This window comes from Solanum lycopersicum, chromosome 10 (assembly GCF_036512215.1).
Source record: "Solanum lycopersicum chromosome 10, SLM_r2.1".
Lineage (NCBI taxonomy): Eukaryota > Viridiplantae > Streptophyta > Magnoliopsida > Solanales > Solanaceae > Solanum > Solanum lycopersicum.
This window is the reverse complement of record NC_090809.1, coordinates 5,647,408-5,667,666: the sequence shown is the minus strand read 5'-3', so window position 1 is coordinate 5,667,666 and position 20,259 is coordinate 5,647,408. Positions and strand designations below refer to the sequence as shown.

Here is a 20,259-nt window from a genome sequence, read left to right as displayed (position 1 = left end):
TTGGGTACAAACTTAGGAAAATTAAATAATCTTTGTATAATTGGTAATATGATTTAATTGTAATAATGCAGCAGGTAATCATAAGGAAATTTTGTGGAATGAAAAATTTAAGTTTGAATTGGCAACTAACAAAATAGAAGAATGTGAGCACCTTAAATTAAAAATTATGGATGAAGAATTCTTCACAGCTGGTGGATTTGCTGGTGAAACCATGTAAGTAATTTGTTTTAGTCTGTTTCACAAAATTAATAGTATTATTTTAGATTAATTTTTTAATTTTTGAACTTTTAGATAATAGTTTTAAAATCACAAATCTCCAGAATATTTCGACATATTTTATTAATTTTTAGTTAAGATAACAAAATTCAAAAATTTTATTTGCTTTCTTAAATTCTACGTCAAGTTAAAATTAGAAATTAATTGATTATATTTTTCTTCAGAATTAATCTGAAAGGAATAATTATGGAGGGGAACGAAAAGAGATTTATTGAAGTGATACCAGTTGCTTATAATGTGGTACTTGAAGATGACACATACAAAGGCCAAATAAAAGTTGGACTCAGATTCACTCCTAGTAATGTATGTATATTTAATTAATATACTATTCTTGCCTCAAATTATGTGCCATAATTCAATTTCATTGAAACAGTTTTTTTAATTTTTATCATAAATTTCAATATAAAATCTTTAGGTTTTTGAAATAAATTATATATATTCTTTAAAAAAAGTTGAGGTAAGAAAAATGGGTGAGGAAATTATAAGGTGGAAGATCAAACCCTGTTAACCATCAAGGTGAATGTTCATGTACTTAATCAACTGTAACTATTAAAATTTCACAAAAATTACATATTTGAAAATTACGAAGGTAATATAAAAAGTTATTTAACTCTCGAGATTTAAAATGTGTCACATAAATTGCAGAATAATTACTTTTATTATTATATATATTATTCACTTTCCCCTAGTTTATAAAATGATTTAATTCCTTTTTTTTTTTTGCAGAAAGTTGTACAAACAGTGGGGGAAAAAAATGCTCCAAAGGAAAATGAAAATGGAATTGGGCAAATTATATATAGCAAAATTATTAATCTCTGGCCAAACACATGGAGAAGCTTCTTTCCTTGTGAGAATGCTAATAATATTATTGACAAAAATAAGCCAAATTAGAGTTATTTCTTTTTCTTAAATTTATAATAATGTTTAGATAAAAATGATTTCCTTCATATTCTTGACATGGTTTAGTTAGGTGTCAGCATGGTGCTTGTGGCAACCAACTCATTTTATTTGGTAGTTTTTTTTTAGATGTTGCTAAATATACTATCTAAATAAGACTGAATAAAACATAAATTTACAAACAATTTAATATGTTAAGTGAAAGAGGGTCGATTTATTTTTATCGCACACCACTCTAGGCAGTCTTACAAACGTCTGTAACACTCAGCCTACTTACACCCACGAAATTGACTAAGTATAGAAATACTTAAACAGCAAAGTCAAACAACAAGCAGAATTTACAGGAACCTGTCCCAACCTTTATTAATCTGTAATTAATACAAAGGAAGGCTTCACGAATTAGTCTAAGGCTAAAAACACTCTGTCTAAGCCTTAGACGAATTTCCACCTTTAAACAAAAATTCTGCACAATGACAGTTACATGCGGCAGTTACAAATGACACCTATCCGACACTTGTCATCACAGGGTTCAAAACTAACTTTCCAACAGCTATATTTCTAACAAATATAATCTAATTCAAATTACATTCTTATCTACACGAAATACTAATATTCTAACACTTAGAATATTTCAGGCTTCATTCCAACACTTAGAATATTTCTGCCAGTTTCCAACACTTAGAATATTTTAGTTGTCTTCCAACACTTAGTTTTATTTCACCAATTCGGGTGAACTGCCTTTGTTCTTGACATTGTCAAGTCTTCACAACCTTGCCGTATCAAGTCAACATGATGTCTTGCCAATGCCCTTAGCCCGCACGTAAGCCATGCACATTCAAGCTGTCTTGCCAACACCCAAGCACCTTGAACTTGTGTTGCACTGTTTTGCCCTCATCCATGTCAAGACCAATGCCCAAGTCCTTGACATGTCTGCACGTAGTTAGATCAAGTAGTTTGCGGGTCTAACACTGAGGGACTAAAGGGACAAATTCCCTTTTGGATCTCCAATTATTTGTAAATTCATTATTTTCATACTTATATTAGTTACAAATTTACAATAGTTATTAAAGCAAATTGCCCAAATCATAAATTCAAAACACAAAAATAAAATAAAATAAAATAATAAGGTTTAAATGAGGTTCACATGTCTTTATATTTGATGTATGTAAGAGATCATAGTAAAGTTGAATTTATTAATGTGATATAAGAACAAGGAGCTTTCCTGCAGTAAATTCGTGTGTATACAATGTGTGCTATATTGTTCACTTCTCTCATAGTTTTTCACTAATTATGTAGTTGCATATCAACAAATTTTTTTACGAAATAAGTCATTATTTAAATCAATTCATTAAATCAATTCACTAAAATATACTTTTTGATTTCCTTTATAAAATTAGTATAAACGTACTTGACAGTAATGTAAAAGACATTATTTTATTAAAAAATATAAATGACAAAAGGACAAACTATAATGAAATGAAGACGACAAAATGAACCCATATATATCCACCCAACTAAAATACTCTCTCCATACTAGATTAGAATTGCCTTAACATGATATGCCAACAAATTAATAAATTAATATTTTAGGTATATTATCTTCACGGTACTATACCATTATTTGATTGCAATGGTGCTTTAGCAAATTGATTTGCATATTCACACACAAGACTAAAAAAATAAAAGAAAATATTGATTTAAAATTCTTAAGTCAGTTCACTTTAAAATCAAAAATCCAGAATCAAGTTTCACAAAGAAAGGGAAAAAATCAACAATGTTCTTTGACCTCTTTGGTCACTTCAATTCGCAAACCCAATCAAAGATCAAAACTTTGACAATCATCCATAATATATAGAACTTAATCAAAAGCTTTAAGTATAAATTTAAGGAATCCCATAGTGTAAATCAATAATTACATTCTGTCCCGACAAGTTTACTAATTACAAAAAATCCCTTAAAATTGCTGAGCCGTGATACTTTAGAAAGTTGTGATACATGGTAAATGATACATAGTAACTTAAAATTGTTAAGAAAAAATAAGGGATAAAAACGGACAATTTAAAGCTGTTACTAAAACAGCTTAAATTGTGGTAACAGATCATTAATCAGCATTAAATCAGCACTTAATTGGATATTAATTTCATAATTTGAAAATCAAAGATTGTATCAGTTATTTAGAAAACAATTGGAGTTGCCGAAATTTTTTTGTTGTTGCAGTGGGTTTTTGAAGATGAATACTTCGATTTTGATGAGACATTCCGGAATTTGGGTGAACGAATTGCAGTATGAAAATTACAAAATTGATGGAATCGTTGTTGGAGATTCAATTTCGTTTTCTAATCTCAAAGCAGCAATTGCGGCCGAGTTGGACATTGATGTATCAAGGAAAGAAATTGAAATTCGATACATTGTAGAAGGTAACTCCTGTCCGATGAAACTTAAGAACGATATGAGTGTTAAACTATATTTTGAACTGAAAAAAAACGAGCCTGGATTTTCAATATATCCATTATGTATTGACACAATTGAGAAGAATAGTGGTACTGTACATAACTTTGATGGAAGAAGTGGAGAAATAACGTGTGTAGAAGGCACAACAAATGATACAGAGGCTTTGGCAATAGTTGAAAATAGCTTATTTGAGACACATGAAAATTCAGAAGTTGGAGTTGCAAATGTTATAATCAATTCAGATATTGTTGATGTGAAGACAGGTCAGATATACAAGGATAAAGCAACACTTGTAGATGTGATGACGAAATATAAGATAAAGAACAACTTCAACTGCAAAGAGAAGAGGTCTGATCAACAAAGGTATGACAGTATTTTGATGTTTTAATGTATCATGTGTTGTTTTATAATTTAATTAGTACATGAAACATTACTGTTCTATATGAAAACCTGCAAGTTTCATATGTTATTTTATAATCTAATGTATCATCATTTCAGGAATTTGTTTTTGATACATTGAAATAAGTATTTTGATACTTGAAAGTACTACTACTGATATAGTAAGGACTGTATCATTTTAAACAGTCATATCACAAATAGTGGATAAATTTCATTAAAGTTTGATACTTTTCTTAAAAATTGGTTGATACTTTTTGTGTGATTCATTGTTTGATTAATTTAAACATTATTGTTGAATATATTATATATGATGTATTTGATATGTGTATTAATATGCTTAAAAATGTACGCAGCTATGTGTTGGTATGCTTTTCAGACAAATGTGGTTGGACTATGAAGGCGTCGTGCAGGAAAAAATCTGATATATTCATTGTTAGAAATTTCAATAGTGAACATACGTGTCCGATGAGGGAGAGGGTATTAACCAAAGTCCAAGCAACAGTGGGATTTGTAAGTGGAGTGACAGCTCCAAAATTGGTCAATTATAAACGAATTTATACACCAAGGGATATAATTGATGATATTAGAGAATATTATGGTGTTGAAATATCTTATCAGCAAGCATGGCGTGCTAAAGAACGTGCACTCTCCATGATTAGAGGAAAACCATCTGCTGGATATAGACGGATGCCGCGATACATACACATGTTAAAAACTGTGTATCCAGATTCTTATATAAGAATGCATAAGACTGAAGAGGATGAATTTATGTATCTGTTCATCGCCTTAAGACCATTCATTAGGGGATTTAAATACTGCAGACCAGTAGTTGTTGTGGATGGTGCACATCTGAGTGGAGCTTACAAAGGGACATTTGTATCAGCAAGCACACTTGATGGCGCAGGTATTTTTTATTTATAGTAATGATGTTTTTTTATATATTAAGTATCAAATAATATAATGTGTGTGTAATCAGGTTGCATATTTCCATTGGCATATGGTGTTGTTGACACCGAAAATGATTGTTCGTGGAAATGGTTTTTTGAACAGTTCAAACATGCATTTGGCGATAGAAAAGATATGTGTGTTGTTTCAGATAGAAATGAGAGTATCATGAAGAGTGTAAGGATTGTGTTCCCCGATGTACCTCATTATGTATGCATCTGGCATCTTTGGAAGAATGTATGTGGAAACTTCAAAAGGAGCAGAAAGGCAATAAGTGATATATTCTACTCTATGGCCAAGGCATATAGAAAGGAAGATTTTGATAAGTTGATGGCTAAGGTTGATAGAATTGATCACAGGGTTAAGGAGTACCTTGAATATGCAGGTTACGAAAAGTGGTCAAGAGTTCATGCAACAGTAAACAGAGGTAGAATGATGACTTCAAACATTGCAGAATGTATCAATGGTTGTCTTGTTGAAGCACGCCAATTAACTATATTAGAATTCTTGGAAGAGGTTAGAATTCTTTTTGGATCTTGGCATTGCAAAAACAGAGAAGTAGCCTCATACACAAAGGACACATTAGGTAGAAAATTTGAGGAATTGTTGATTATAAACGCAGCTAAAAGTTCAAAAATGGAGGTATGTATCATTATATGATACTTTATATTATATATATCTAATTCTGTGTATCATTATGCTTTTTTTAACATGATTTGGTTTTTAAAAGTTATATATTTAAAATTTTTAATGTACACAGGTTGTTCCATCATCTGAGTTTATTTTCTCGGTTTATGAAAATGGAAGAAGATATATTGTTTGTTTTGAGCGGAAAGTATGTTGTTGTGGTAGATTTCAACTAGATGAGATACCTTGTTCACATGCAATAGCTGTATTGAAAAAAAAGAATGTCACCGATATGAATCCGTATTGCTCTGATTATTACAAGCCTGATGCGTTGGCAAAAACATATGAAATTCCAATGGTGCCAATGCCAGATAAGAAAGATTGGTCAGATCCTAAACACGTGGTAGCTGAAACTGTGTATCCACCTAGATACAGAAGATCATCTGGACGACCAAGAAAAAGAAGAAGAAAGAATGCAGATGAAAAGATTTCGGTGAACACAAATTGTTGTGGACAATGTGGACAAGAAGGGCACAACAGAAGAACTTGTACTTTCTACCCAAAAGAGAAGTGAATTTGTCGTAATGTTTCTATGATATAAAGAATAATTTATCACGTAAACATTTAAATGAATTTCAGTTTTAATTACGACTGCAAATTGAACACTTTGTGTTTAGATAAATAAACGTACAAACATGTGGTAATTACATTTGAAGTCGTGCTTATGATTATAAATACTTTCTTATTATTGGTGTTGATAAAAATACTTGTGTCAATATTTGTTTTGAATATATAAATCTTATGCTACAGTAAGATAACATAATGTACATGATACATATGGTTAATCTAGTGTATCATGTACATTTATTGTGTATTTTTTGTACACATTGTTTATATAAAGTATCATGTACTTTTAGTGTGTATCATTGGTTTGCACAATGATACATCTCCATTAGATAAAAAATACAAATATATTGTTAATGTTATTGAGTACTTTAGAATGACTATAAATCATGTATCATGTGAATTTATATAATTTAACTTGTGTAATGCTTTTTTTTGATATGCTTTTATTGAAATATACAGTAAATAACTTTCCTTTAAAAAAATAATAGCAATTCATATGAATATGCTATTCAATTTACGTAAGTATCTTGTAAAATTTAAGGATTAGAGTGTAACATATTGTACATTATACATACGGTTTGGCCAATGTATCAGTTATTTTTAGTGTGTTTCTGTTACATATGTATCATTTGGTTTTGGCAGTGTATCATCTAGATTAAATAAAAAATTTAAAAATCTTTATGTCTATGTTTGATTATAAATACTTTGATTATACTTTATTAAATGATTTAAACCTGGTTTTGTCAGTATATTTATCATGTCTATTTTTAATTAAAAATTTAAAAATGTTTACGTCTATCATTTGATATTTATATCTTCAATATAAACAAATTTGTTACGTACTGTGAAAAAAATATTCATGGAAATTGACAAAACCAAAAAAATAACATTAAAAAGGATAAAAATAGTTGTTCAATAACATATAAAAATAATAAATATAACATTAAAACATTGTTTTATCATGAAATGCTACGCTATGTGAACTAAATCTTCTTCTGGTGGTGGTGTGACTACGCCCCTGGATTTTGGTGGATCATCATTGTCGCTAACATATCCGCACTTAGCCTTCTCACTTCCATAACTCCACAGCAATGCTCCATATCTTTGACGCAGGTAATCAGGATTAAAATCAGCATAAGATATATTGATTTGGTCACTGATATACTCGGCAAATGCAGTAACATATAACCCACAGTCTCTACAAAAAATACAGAATAAATTAAAAACTTAATGATACATTAAAAGGGGCAACTGAAAAAATTCTTGATACTTACAGGCTATCGCTTTCCTGTGTAGGGATGTCTTGTGCAAATTCTATCATGAAAGGAACTTGAGGCTCCAGAAGTGATCCATTATTGTTGTCTTTATATGCTTGACAATCAGCAAAATTTGTGCGTTCATTTTCTTCAAAAAAACCACTGTCAAGTAGGTATGAAGGAAGCATTTTAGACAACATCTTGATCTCATGAGGAATTGTTTGTTTCCTTGTGCTAATTGATGAGTCAAAAACCCTTATCAACCTGTTTTTCAACTCAACAACAGCCAACACCCAATGGAATTGTTGATCACAGTTAATTGGGATGTAGACCTCATCTACAAGATGCCATGGTAAAGTAGCTGGTATTCCAAACCCTTTGATGATGTTAATTATTGACCTCTCATGTACAGATACAACTGAAGCGCGATCAATATGTTCTTGTGTAGTAAGACTATCATCATCATCGTCCATGTAATATCTATCATAACAGTTTTTTACATGTGACATGAACAAACAGTGGGTTGTTGTGTATCTGTATTGATCCATGCTGCAAAGTTTTGATTTTTTACGAAGGTAGTAAAAAATCACATCGATGTGCTATAAACAAAATGAAAACAGAGTAAGAAATTATTTACATCTAAACAATATAAAAAAAGAAATATAATTATGTGAATATAGTATGATACTTTTGCAAATTAAATAGTATGATACTTATACAATGTATCATTGCTAATTAAATAGTATGATACTTATAGATAATGTATCATGATGTTATAATATAGTTATGACTGATACATATTTCATAAATAGTTTAATATTTTACCTCATCAGACCAACACTTGTTTGGCTGTGACATGGCATAAAACCTATTCTTGTTCATTGGAAAAGCAACAACAAAGTCCATCATCGTAAATCCAAAAGAAGAAGATCTTGATCTGTATTTATCGTCCGATGGGTTCCTGCATATATGATACTTAAGTTTTCAATGTATCTACATGATACATAACACTCAATTATTTACAGTTTTTATATAACAAAGTATAATGAATTAGTTATATATAAAATGATTACGCCTAACACTGAGAAAAAAAATGTATAAAACTTACTTATTGTTATGATTTTTTAGAAGCCCCCTCAACAACCAATTCATGTAATCCTCAATCAGTTTCGGTGAAACTTTATCTGCAATGCCACATCCTTCGAACGGGAAATGGAGTCGAGCCATATCCTTCAATTTCTCTTTTCCCTTTTCGCTTGACCCAAAAGAAGTACAATATGGAGATTGAATCCTTCTCGAAGGCATTCTATTTCTATGCGCAGGAGTGACTGCATCAGTTTTAACAGCAATCTCCGTTATTGGAATTTCAGTGGGTAATTGACTGTCGGTCAACAAGTACTGGCTGCTAGTTATATTCTTTGGATCGTAAGAATATAATGGTCTAGCATTGGTAGCATCTTTACCCAAATCTTTGATAAGTGCTTCTATTGCTGCTTGAGTTGATGGCGATATTGTTGTTGAAGTTGAAGAATCCTGTATAATATGATGTAATGATTTTTAGAATAAATTTGTGTGTAATGAAATTGTGTGTCATAAATCAAAATTGAAAAATGTACCGATGAATCTGTTGTTGTTTTTTCGGGCAACATATGAGGGATGTTGTGATGAACATTGTCGTCAACGGCTTGGTCCATGATATGTTCATTTAAATCTTGGTGCGACTGATGTGCGTCACCATCCTGAATATGCAGTTTTGAAATAAAAACTGTTAATATAATTTGTGCTGATACGTAACATTGATAACAATCACATGATACATAGTATTGATTAAATATGAATGATACATGACAGAATATAAAATGAGAAAAAAAATGATCATGATACAAAGCATTGACTATATGTGCATGATACACAACATACCCACTGTATCATAAACATTACCTTTGGATCAGTGACTATTGGTTCACCCTCATTTACGGCAACACCAACACCATCCACATCGACATCCCCTGCATCGTCGACGATATGATGCTCACCATTTTTACCAGAAAAACCACCACCATCCTCAGCTACACCACCCATATCATCGAGATCAACCGGTATTTGCTGAGATGTTTGTTTGTCAGACTGAAATGTGCTTGTATCAGCCTGAAAATTGATGTTCTCTTTGCTAATAGATTGCATCAGCTGGGAGTGATTTGCTTTTATCAAAATAATCAATTCCTCAAATTTCTTGTCAACCTAAAAATTGTAGATACATTTAGGATAAATAAAAGTTTGTTTAAAAATTACAAAATAATTTACTTACGTAAGTTTTCAAATATCCTTTCAACTCTTCAATATGAGGAATTATATTGTTGACATTCTGTGAATCTGCATATCCATGAACATCAGCAGCCGGGTTCTGAGAAACGTCTGGAACAGAACCATGTACATCAGCAGCCGATTTCGGTGACACTTATGGAACAGAACCATGTACATCATCAGCATTCGAATGTTGAGGCAGACTTGACATGGAAACATGTACATCATCATCCGATGTCGGAGACACATTTGATTGATCAGGCTGTTTCTGTTCTGACACCTTCTTTTTTTGAATAATCGATTTTTTTCTTCTTTTTGGCGGTGGTGGAGGAGATGTATCAGACACTCTAGAATATGTCCTCAATAACTGTTCTGGCGGTCTTGTGGAGAAATCATCTAAATCATCTTGCTCGTTTGGTTGTACTAATGGTATTGATGTAGAATGAGCATGTTCAACTTGAGCAATATCAAAAGCTTCAATTTCCTCTGCTGTTGGGACAATGTTTGAACATGCATTCTAAATGTATCACAAACACATAAGATAATTTAACTGTTAGATACAGTAATAATTCATAATGTATCACAAAGACATAAATAACGATATTCCATATACAAAAATAAAATTTTACCTTTTGGAAAATGGTGGACATAAGCATTTCAAACTTTGCCTTTTCAGACAAAACTCTCCAATTGCATATTCTTGGGATGACATTGCGTTCTCTCACAACTATTTCTGAATTTAAATTGGATGCACATTCGTATATCCAAACATTTAGTGCATATGGCATCCCATATAATCGGTACAACTTTTTACTAACGTCAAAATCCTGTCTAAGTGAACCAATTAGTTTGGAAAATGATAGCTGACCCCAAGGAAAATGTTGATATCTACCATCTTCAACCATTAGAAAGTCGACAATAGATATCGCTGTGTTATCAATAGAAGCTAATACAAATGTATGAATAAAGAACAGTATAGACATTTGGAGTGCATCCTGATTGCTCTCCCAATTACCCATCTTAAACCTTTGAACTAGTTGATGCTTTGTAACACTATTGACTGCACCAGGGAAATACTTTTTAAAAAGCATACAATTAGTTTGTTCTGGATATTTGAAATCATTGGTATTTCCTCTGACCTTAAGTCCTGTTAATAATGCAAAATCATCTATACCAAATTTCAGGACACACCCGTTGGAATTTCTAATATGCAACATATTAGGGTTGCTTTGTTCCAATTCTAAAAGCAATAAGCACTTAGTTATTTGGCCCTGAAAATTACATTTAGATATGTCTAAAAAGGGTCCAAAAATTGTATCCTTAAACATTTGGATAACATTATCCCCCACGTATTTTTCAAAGTCCTTTAGGAAATTGTTGTTAAAGTTGACAGCAAACCTTATGGGATGTGTTGGTATCTTTTTAATCTTGTACTTCAGTGGCTGCAATTTGAAAATAAAACCGCAAATTAAAACGATATAGAAATATAACTACTAAATAAAACAACTAATAACTTAATGATACATGGTTTCAGTTTTCAGAATTTCATACTATATGAAAAACATGTGATACATGTCTATAACATGTATCATTGAATTAAATAAAACATTATAACATGTGATACATGTCTAATACATGTATCATAAACAGCGACTAAACAACATACACAAAGAATCTATATGTATCATCAACTATATCTGATTAAGCATTTATTAAACTTAATGAATGATACATTATAACAAGTTTCAAAACATGTATGAGTAAATCAACTAAACAACTAATACCTTATTGATACATGATATCATACAGGAATTCATACTACATGCAGAACATGTGATACATAGCTACTACATGTATCATTACATTTACTAAACAATGTACACACAGATTCAACATGTATCATCAAGCCCAGATTATACTTTACTACACTTATTGAATGATACATTATAATAATTTTCAAAAACCTAATGATACATATAAAATATTATGAAACACAACAAATTCACGTATCAGTCGACCATCTAAAACACTATACACCCTTTTTAAAATGTATCAGCAAGCACACTTGATTCCTTAAAAATTTTACTAATTTAAACAACACCATTTTTAAGTACCAATATACTAGCCCGAGACAATGTAGGCCTAACAACAGTGTTTGCTGCTTCTTTTTTCCTTTTTGGTTGTATTTTTACAACCTTTGATGTTTCGCCATGGTCTTTGTTTGAATCCTTTTGAAGATTCATAGGATCATGCAAAGACTTTTTCCTATTTTCTTTCCAATTATCATCATCGGAATCATATATCCTTCTATTGATTGACGGATCCATTACTATGAAGTAATAGAACAATTAACAAAAACGAAAAAGAGAAGAATATATGAATTGATGATGGATTAACTATAAAAAGGGTCTGGGTTCTTACGATTCAATATTAGGAAGAAATAGTCGAATATGGATTAAGAATAAAAAGAAGAAAATAGAAAAATCTGTTGGGTTGAGAAGATTCAAATTTATGAAGAAATAGTGGGATGAAGACGATTAAGGAAAAAAAAAGAAGTGCAAGGTGACTTTGGTAAGAACGGTAGAATGCAGTGGAAGTTACCCTGCTTCTATATTTTTTGAATTTTGAAATTCAAAATTTCAAAATTTGTTCTTTTATTTAAATTTAATTAAATTTAATAATTCAAAATTAAAAAGATGATTAAAAGGTTGAGTGTTTAAATGGAAAAAATTTAAAATTCAAAAACTGATTTAAGAGGTTGAGTGTTTTAATGGAGAAAAAATAGGCATTAAAATTGGTAAATGTGTATTATAGGAGAGAGAGTGTAATGTATCTAAAAACTTATACTAAAATAAAAAAAATAGGGAATTATGTAATATTTAAAAAAAGTAGGGAAAATTAGAGAATATAAAAATTATAGTTGTGTATTTAAGTTATTTTTCCAAGCTTTAAATACCTCAAACAATAAATGCAAAATATATATCGTTTCAAATCCAAAAGGGTAAAAGAAAATTTAATGCAAATCAAAACAATTAACCAACATATACCTGAAAATTGCAGGAAAAATTGGAGAAGAAGCTTGGAAAGTTAATGTGAAAAGAAAGCATTGAGATAGATCCTTTAGACTAACGACAAGGCGTTTTTGCTGCCTGCAATACCACGTAAAACTGACTGGGACCTTTCAGAAAAAAAAATTCGTCACCTTCACATTAGCGTACAATAAACGTGTTTATCAAAATTTTTTGTACTTCATAGTATGAGAATAAAGAATGAGTGGAATGAAATACCTTCCCATAGCCCCATGTGTGTTGTCGTTAGATTCTAAAAACTTCTTTGTGCACTTTGTGATTAATTTGCATTTGAGAGAGGAATAAAATCTACAATTATAATGGCATACTTCTCAAAAATACGTGTAGACATGTAGTAATAGTACCAAATGAGTGCCACAATAAGAGGTTCAAATCTCGGAAAAGTTCCCAAAGGGAACAAAGGCAATAAGTAATAATACTCAACCCTTATTGACTTTGTTTTCCTTTTTTCCAGAAGAGGGAACTTTTTCAAGAATTGACATTCATTTGGTACTATCCCTGCATTTATACAAATATTTTGAGAAGTGTTTATTTACTATTCTAGAGTTAATTCGTCTCTCAGACGGACATGATTGCTAAGGTATCACTCCACACTGCAATTCTAGTATTTCTTAGGAAAAATAACTTAAATACACAACTGTAATTTTTATATTCTCCAATTTTCCCTACTTTTTTTAAATATTACATAATTCCCTATTTTTTTTTATTTTAGTGTAAGTTTTTAGATACATTACACTCTCTCCTATAATACACATTTACCAATTTTAATGCCTATTTTTTCTCCATTAAAACACTCAACCTCTTAAATCAGTTTTTGAATTTTAAATTTTTTCCATTTAAACACTCAACCTTTTAATCAGCTTTTTAATTTTGAATTATTAAATTTAATTAAATTTAAATAAAAGAACAAATTTTGAAATTTTGAATTTCAAAATTCAAAAAATATGGAAGCAGGGTAACTTCCACTGCATTCTACCGTTTTGTTCTTACCAAAGTCACCTTTCACTTCTTTTTTTTCCTTAATCGTCTTCATCCCACTATTTCTTCATAACTTTGAATCTTCTCAACCCAGCAGATTTTTCTATTTTCTTCTTTTTATTCTTAATCCATATTCGACTATTTCTTCCTAATATTGAATCGTAAGAACCCAGACCCTTTTTATAGTTAATCCATCATCAATTCGTATATTCTTCTCTTTTTCGTTTTTGTTAATTGTTCTATTACTTCATAGTAATATAAGTGTAGTAAAGTATAACCTGTGCTTGATGATACATGTTGAATCTGTGTGTACATTGTTTAGTCAATGTAATGATACATGTAGTAGCTATGTATCACATGTTCTGCATGTAGTATGAATTCCTGTATGATATCATGTATCAGTAAGGTATTAGTTGTTTAGTTGATTTACTCATACATGTTTTGAAACTTGTTATAATGTATCATTCATTAAGTTTAATAAATGCTTCATCAGATATAGTTGATGATACATATAGATTCTTTGTGTATGTTGTTTAGTCGCTGTTTATGATACATGTATTAGACATGTATCACATGTTATAATGTTTTATTTAATTCAATGATACATGTTATAGACATGTATCACATGTTTTTCATATAGTATGAAATTCTGAAAACTGAAACCATGTATCATTAAGCTATTTTCAATTATTGCCAAAGCCTGTGTATCATTTGTTGTGCCTTCTACACACGTTATTTCTCCACTTCTTCCATCAAAGTTATGTACAGTACCACTATTCTTCTCAATTGTGTCAATACATAATGGGTATATTGAAAATCCAGGCTCGTTTTTTTTCAGTTCAAAATATAGTTTAACACTCATATCGTTCTTAAGTTTCATCGGACAGGAGTTACCTTCTACAATGTATCGAATTTCAATTTCTTTCCTTGATACATCAATGTCCAACTCGGCCGCAATTGCTGCTTTGAGATTAGAAAACGAAATTGAATCACCAACAACGATTCCATCAATTTTGTAATTTTCATACTGCAATTCGTTCACCCAAATTCCGGAATATCTCATCAAAATCGAAGTATTCATCTTCAAAAACCCACTGCTACAACAAAAAAATTTCGGCAGCTCCAATTGTTTTCTAAATAACTGATACAATCTTTGATTTTCAAATTATGAAATTAATATCCAATTAAGTGCTGATTTAATGCTGATTAATGATCTGTTACCACAAATTAAGCTGTTTTAGTAACAGCTTTAAATTTACCGTTTTTATCCCCTATTTTTTCTTAACAGTTTTAAGTTACTATGTATCATTTACCATGTATCATAACTTTCTAAAGTATCACGGCTCAGCAATTTTAAGGGATTTTTTGTAATTATTAAACTTATCGGGACAGAATGTAATTATTGAATTACACTATGGAATTCCTTAAATTTATACTATTTCTTATATCTGTTCAAACACACATTAATTCCATGATTATACCATTACCAACTAGAAATATAAGGAAGAATATGATTATACCATTACCAACTAGAAATATAAGGAAACATTTCTTCCTTTTATGACACTACTATTAAGGAAACATCTTAATAGTGTATCAAGTAGGGTTACTAAGGAATTCAAATGGTTAAAATTTAAAATGTCATATAGAGCCCTAGTTTTTTTTTGTTTCATCTTGTAGAGTTTTAGGATGATATTTATCAGAAATTCAACAAATGCTAATGAAAGAATAATTGATTTTAATAAGCAAAAACAACACAATGCAAAGTGTAAAAAACAAAAAACAAGGCAGTGCTAATTTTAGTAAGCAGAGACAATACAGTAGTAATAAGACTCAAAAAACAAAAGCAAAAATTGAGACGACATAACTAAGAAAAGCCATAAAAGAGAGGAACAGACAATGTAAGAGCTCATATACCAAATCTTATTAAGAGATGTGCACAACATTGTGTTGATTTTCCTTTCACAAAAGCAGTTGCAGCTACTGTGTACATATAGGTATATATCTATATATTTCTTAAACTGTTATAGAAATTGAAGAAACACCATGTGTGGAAAAAAAATTGAGCGGATAGAGTCCTACAGATTACAATAGAACTTAATAACTGTTTAAGTGTAATGTAATGTAACAAGTTTCACAAAAGTATCATACAAATCAAGTCAACTTATGACATTCAAGAAGAAGTTAAACCAGTGTTACATTGTGAAATGAATATCTAGAAGGAACTTAATATGCAGTTATCCATCACATTGTTTCTTTTTTAGGAATGACTTAACATTTTCCCCTCCAAATTAACAATATATTAAAATTGATTAGAATGTATGAAAGAATTATCACAGACAAAGACAATGACAGTATTTGTTAAAAGGACAACATGCCTAAATTTCACATTCCTTTCAATCCCATTTGATAAGAAATTTTATTTAAGTTTTCTTCTTACTGCCAGAAGGTCCTTTTTATTGAGTCGATTTTGTTGATTTCTTCCTTCTGAGTGAGATGTTGGTATTATATCTATAACATATATTCACGCTAATTTAACAGAAAGCCTAAATAAATTAAACTCTCTAATAGTCTCCTTCTACTATTCTTAATTTATCCATAAAAAAATTAAGCTCTTCGATAATTTTATGACAACAAGAGCAAAGATGATAAAGTAAAAATGACAAAATGAATTCATGTATCCACCCAACAAGAAAAACTATCGGTGCAATATCTAGAACCGCCTTAACATGATATGATAACAAAATAATAAAATTAATGTTTTAGGTATATTATTTTCTCCGTTACCCCCTTATTTGATTTCAGTTGTAGCCGATTGATTTACATATTCACACATAAAACTTAAAAAAAAAAGAAATAAGAAAGGATTGATTTATTAGAAAATTTAAATCAGTCTGCTTCAGCATCAGAATCTGAGAACGAGATTAAAAAAAAGAAGAAAAAATCAACTATCTTCCTTTTACCTCTTTGATCACTGCAATTCGCAAATCCAATCAAAGATCAAAACTTTGAAAATTATCCACGACTCTATATATAAATCGTAATCAAAAGCTTTAAATATTGAAAAGGGTAAAAGAAAAATTGAATGCAAAAACAATTAACCAATATATGTATGCCCCAAAATTGCAGGAACAATTAGAAAAGAAGCTTGAAAAGTTAGATCAAGTGATAATTAATGTGACACACCTCGACTAAAGAATTGCTCCTTTGCGAATAGTTCCTCACCCCCTCTGATTTTGATTGAAGATTACAGGGATATGGAAGAACGATAATGGAGAATGGAAATACCTAAAAGAGAGTAAAAAGAAAAAAAGTAGTTAAGGACAGGTGATTTAATCGAGGACAAGTGATTTGTTGAAAACACGAAATAGTTTACACAAGAAAGACCTAGAAGAGAGTAGAAAGAAAAAGATGGTCTAAGATAGGCGATTTGCTGAAAACAAGAAATAGTGTACATATATTGTGCGTTTTAGAGAAATATTTTTTTACTTGCGGCAAAAATTTTTTAAATAACATTTTTATTTCTTTTATATTCTATTAGTTATGGACACGTGCATTGCACGTGTATTCCTATCAAGTATTTCAAACCTTCTAAAAGCACATGAATATTAGTACAACATATATGTGTAAGTGTTTCCAATTTGAAAGTGAAAATATAATTTTCCATATGAAAATATATGTTGCAATAATATAAAACAATGGGATAATGCACAAGTACTCCCTCAATAAATGTCCGAAATTTTAGAGACACACTTAACTATGCTAAGGTCCTATTATCTCCCTGAACTTGTTTTATTAATAATTTTTTATCCCTTTTCGGACTACGTGACACTCTCTTGTGGGCCCAATGCTGATTGACACATTTTTTCAAGTCAATGCCACGTAGGCCAAAAAGGGATAGAAAATTATTTATAAAATAAGTTCAGGAGGGTAATAGGACCTTATAAGTGTGTCGTTGAAATTTTAAGCATATATTGAGAGAATACTTGTGCATTTTTCCTAAAACAATTGCAAAAGATGGTACAATGTTATTATTGAACAATATACTTCAAATAAAGTATTGAATTATCTTGCTGAGTTATATTACTAAAATCTAAACAAAATGAAACTTAATTACTACATTTTTATAATATTACAACCAGAATGTCCAAAAGCAAAATTTTTGCATCACACCAACCATTTGAGAACACTGCAAAAAATACCATTAATATAAATTGCTCATATTTAAGAAAATTATTGGGCTTAGTGTCGCACAAATATAAATGAAACTCTTGTTTTTATTTGAAAATGAAGTTGTTAATCTCATTCATATAAATCGTAAAAAAAGAGGGTGAAAATGAACAATATATGTATTTGTTTGCAACAATATATTAGATAGACGATTAAGTAACACGATTAAAATCTTTCAATCAAAGTAACAATGTTTTAGCAATCTTTATTTAAATTAATTTAAATTTAGACAACTGACAATATAGATATTTGAGCATACTGTATAAATTATTCAAGTATTATCAAACTCATCATACATTAATAAATTTTTTGTCGATTAAGTAACACTTACAAGTACAATAACATAATGATAAATAAAATTAAATCCGCACAACAATACAAAATGATAGAAGAATTACATAAAAATATGAACTACATAAGACATTTTATTTAGACAACCATATTTTGACTCCAAAATAAAAAAGCAAACATAAAATTATGAGCTAATAAACAAAAATCTCAAGGAAAAGGTCATCTCTTCTATAATTCTAAGTTCTAAGTTAAACTATTGTAATGCAAGAATTATTTTTTCATGATTTCATCTCTTATATTTCTAACTTCAACTAATCTATCGTAAGAAAGCTGACTTCAGAATGATGTCATATTTTCTTCTCCTCATTTAGCTTCATGACGATATGTTATATCATTATCTAGAAAGAAGATTAGAAAATCGTAGATGACTAAAAAAAGACTATGATGGTCTAGGGACAAGCGAATTGTGGCTATACTTTATAGATAGTTATAGTGATATTTAACAGTCTTTTCACCTAAAAATTCAATAATGAGACACATTGAATCATGACACACAAATTTTATATTTAATTACAAAATTCAACGAGTCACCAAATTGGAAGAGTCTACAAAAATTTTATATTTAATTACAAAATTCAACGAGTCACCAAATTGGAAGAGTCTCAACACATTGAATCATGACACAAAAATTTATTTCTTATTTCAAAATTCAAAGAGTCGGTGAATTGTAAGAGTAATATACATTATTTAGTCTTCTACTTTATTTAAATTAATTAATCTAATAAATTATAATTACAATGTCATAACATAAGAATTCAAGTATATTTGTCGGGCTTCATATATATCACAATGTATTTAAAATAATAATATTTAATAAATTCAGTAACCATATGATATATGATATATAGATTATTGCAAGTAAATTGAAGGAGAAAAATAAAACTAAAAATAAAAACAATTTTGTAAAAAGTGGAACTAATTTATTTTTTAAAAAGATGAAAATGTCCAACAATTTTCTTTGATTTTTGACTCGAGACCTTTCCAGTTTTAGAATCTAGTGTATTATTATTATTATTATTGTTATTATTATTATTGTTATTATTGTTATTATTATTATTATTATTGTTATTATTGTTATTATTATTATTATTATTATTATTGTTGTTGTTATTATTATTATTATTATTATTATTATTATTATTTTTATTTTTATTTTTATTTTTATTATTATTATTATTGTTATTATTATTATTATTATTGTTGTTGTTATTGTTATTATTATTGTTATTATTATTATTGTTATTGTTATTGTTATTGTTATTATTATTATTATTATTGTTATTATTATTATTATTTTTATTTTTATTATTATTATTATTATTGTTATTATTGTTATTATTATTATTATTATTATTATTGTTATTATTATTATTATTATTGTTATTATTATTATTATTATTATTATTGTTGTTGTTGTTATTATTATTGTTATTATTATTATTATTATTGTTATGTGTATTTCCTTGTGGTATGTGTTTGGGAGTAATGGGATTTGGAAGGGTTGGTTTGTCCACCTTGATTAATTTCAATAATAAAAAGGGGTAATAAAAGACAATGTGATTAATTTTTTGTACATGATGTGTTGAGAATGATATGAGTACTAGTGTTATAATGGAAAGATTTATTACTATAGAATGTGGATTGTGATCCTAGAATGTCAAAGCATATGGACATTAACTGATATATTATTGATTTGATTTATTATGTCTGATTGTGTTCTTTATTGAACCCGTATAATTGTGATAATTTAAGTGATTAAAGTGGACCGATTTAGATTTCTAAAATCAATCCTTTTTTTTATTTTTTTGTTTTTTAGTTATATGTGTGAA

At 29.4% G+C, this 20,259-nt stretch overlaps 4 protein-coding genes across 25 annotated transcripts; 2 read left to right on the top strand and 2 right to left on the bottom strand.

Annotated features, from left to right (window-relative positions):
* On the top strand, positions 1-1,308 carry LOC104649606 (elicitor-responsive protein 1). The gene is made up of 3 exons (XM_010329080.2): positions 1-213; positions 441-579; positions 1,003-1,308. The coding sequence occupies exons 1-3, from the start codon at positions 167-169 to the stop codon at positions 1,165-1,167; spliced, it is 351 nt and encodes a 116-aa protein (XP_010327382.2). The 5' UTR covers positions 1-166; the 3' UTR covers positions 1,168-1,308.
* Positions 1,309-5,259: 3,951 nt separating this feature from the next.
* On the top strand, positions 5,260-6,294 carry LOC138339077 (uncharacterized). Its single transcript, XM_069290384.1, has 2 exons — positions 5,260-5,610; positions 5,729-6,294. Exons 1-2 carry the CDS (start codon positions 5,260-5,262, stop codon positions 6,167-6,169), a joined length of 792 nt encoding a protein of 263 aa, XP_069146485.1. The 3' UTR covers positions 6,170-6,294.
* Positions 6,295-7,088: 794 nt separating this feature from the next.
* On the bottom strand, positions 7,089-17,336 carry LOC101250234 (uncharacterized). 22 transcript variants are annotated; one of them, XM_069290253.1, is made up of 13 exons: positions 17,237-17,336; positions 17,036-17,137; positions 14,744-14,809; positions 14,128-14,230; positions 12,830-12,960; positions 10,412-11,224; positions 9,787-10,299; positions 9,420-9,719; positions 9,095-9,217; positions 8,587-9,011; positions 8,304-8,439; positions 7,497-8,077; positions 7,089-7,420 (listed from the first exon to the last, which is right to left on the bottom strand). In XM_069290253.1, exons 8-13 carry the CDS (start codon positions 9,660-9,662, stop codon positions 7,192-7,194), a joined length of 1,737 nt encoding a protein of 578 aa, XP_069146354.1. In that variant the 5' UTR covers positions 9,663-9,719; positions 9,787-10,299; positions 10,412-11,224; positions 12,830-12,960; positions 14,128-14,230; positions 14,744-14,809; positions 17,036-17,137; positions 17,237-17,336; the 3' UTR covers positions 7,089-7,191. The 22 variants fall into 22 exon arrangements, with proteins under 22 accessions (XP_069146354.1, XP_069146350.1, XP_069146355.1 ...); XM_069290249.1 differs by lacking the exon at positions 14,128-14,230 and having other exon boundaries at positions 14,744-14,876; XM_069290254.1 differs by lacking the exon at positions 14,128-14,230 and having other exon boundaries at positions 12,830-12,931; positions 14,744-14,876.
* LOC138339148 (uncharacterized) lies at positions 9,937-14,930 on the bottom strand. The gene is made up of 4 exons (XM_069290469.1): positions 14,744-14,930; positions 11,897-12,111; positions 10,412-11,224; positions 9,937-10,299 (listed from the first exon to the last, which is right to left on the bottom strand). Exons 1-4 carry the CDS (start codon positions 14,928-14,930, stop codon positions 9,937-9,939), a joined length of 1,578 nt encoding a protein of 525 aa, XP_069146570.1.
* Positions 17,337-20,259: the final 2,923 nt, after the last annotated feature.

What these genes read in the sequence shown, in the direction of transcription:
- LOC101250234 (XM_069290257.1), bottom strand. Translation starts at nt 9,662, where the DNA reads ATGCAATCTATTAGCAAAGAGAACATCAATTTTCAGGCTGATACAAGC. An exon ending in AAACAACAACAGATTCATCG is followed by an intron (nt 9,012 to 9,094) that starts GTACATTTTTCA and finishes CATATTATACAG; the next exon opens with GATTCTTCAACTTCAACAAC. An exon ending in ACACAGGAAAGCGATAGCCT is followed by an intron (nt 7,421 to 7,496) that starts GTAAGTATCAAG and finishes TATTTTTTGTAG; the next exon opens with AGACTGTGGGTTATATGTTA.
- LOC104649606 (XM_010329080.2), top strand. Translation starts at nt 167, where the DNA reads ATGGATGAAGAATTCTTCACAGCTGGTGGATTTGCTGGTGAAACCAT. An exon ending in GGATTTGCTGGTGAAACCAT is followed by an intron (nt 214 to 440) that starts GTAAGTAATTTG and finishes ATTTTTCTTCAG; the next exon opens with AATTAATCTGAAAGGAATAA. An exon ending in TCAGATTCACTCCTAGTAAT is followed by an intron (nt 580 to 1,002) that starts GTATGTATATTT and finishes TTTTTTTTGCAG; the next exon opens with AAAGTTGTACAAACAGTGGG.
- LOC138339148 (XM_069290469.1), bottom strand. Translation starts at nt 14,930, where the DNA reads ATGAATACTTCGATTTTGATGAGATATTCCGGAATTTGGGTGAACGAA. An exon ending in AATTCGATACATTGTAGAAG is followed by an intron (nt 12,112 to 14,743) that starts GTAACTCCTGTC and finishes ATTACTTCATAG; the next exon opens with TAATGGATCCGTCAATCAAT. An exon ending in TGTCTCGGGCTAGTATATTG is followed by an intron (nt 11,225 to 11,896) that starts GTACTTAAAAAT and finishes TTCAAATTGCAG; the next exon opens with CCACTGAAGTACAAGATTAA.
- LOC138339077 (XM_069290384.1), top strand. Translation starts at nt 5,260, where the DNA reads ATGGCCAAGGCATATAGAAAGGAAGATTTTGATAAGTTGATGGCTAAG. An exon ending in CTAAAAGTTCAAAAATGGAG is followed by an intron (nt 5,611 to 5,728) that starts GTATGTATCATT and finishes TAATGTACACAG; the next exon opens with GTTGTTCCATCATCTGAGTT.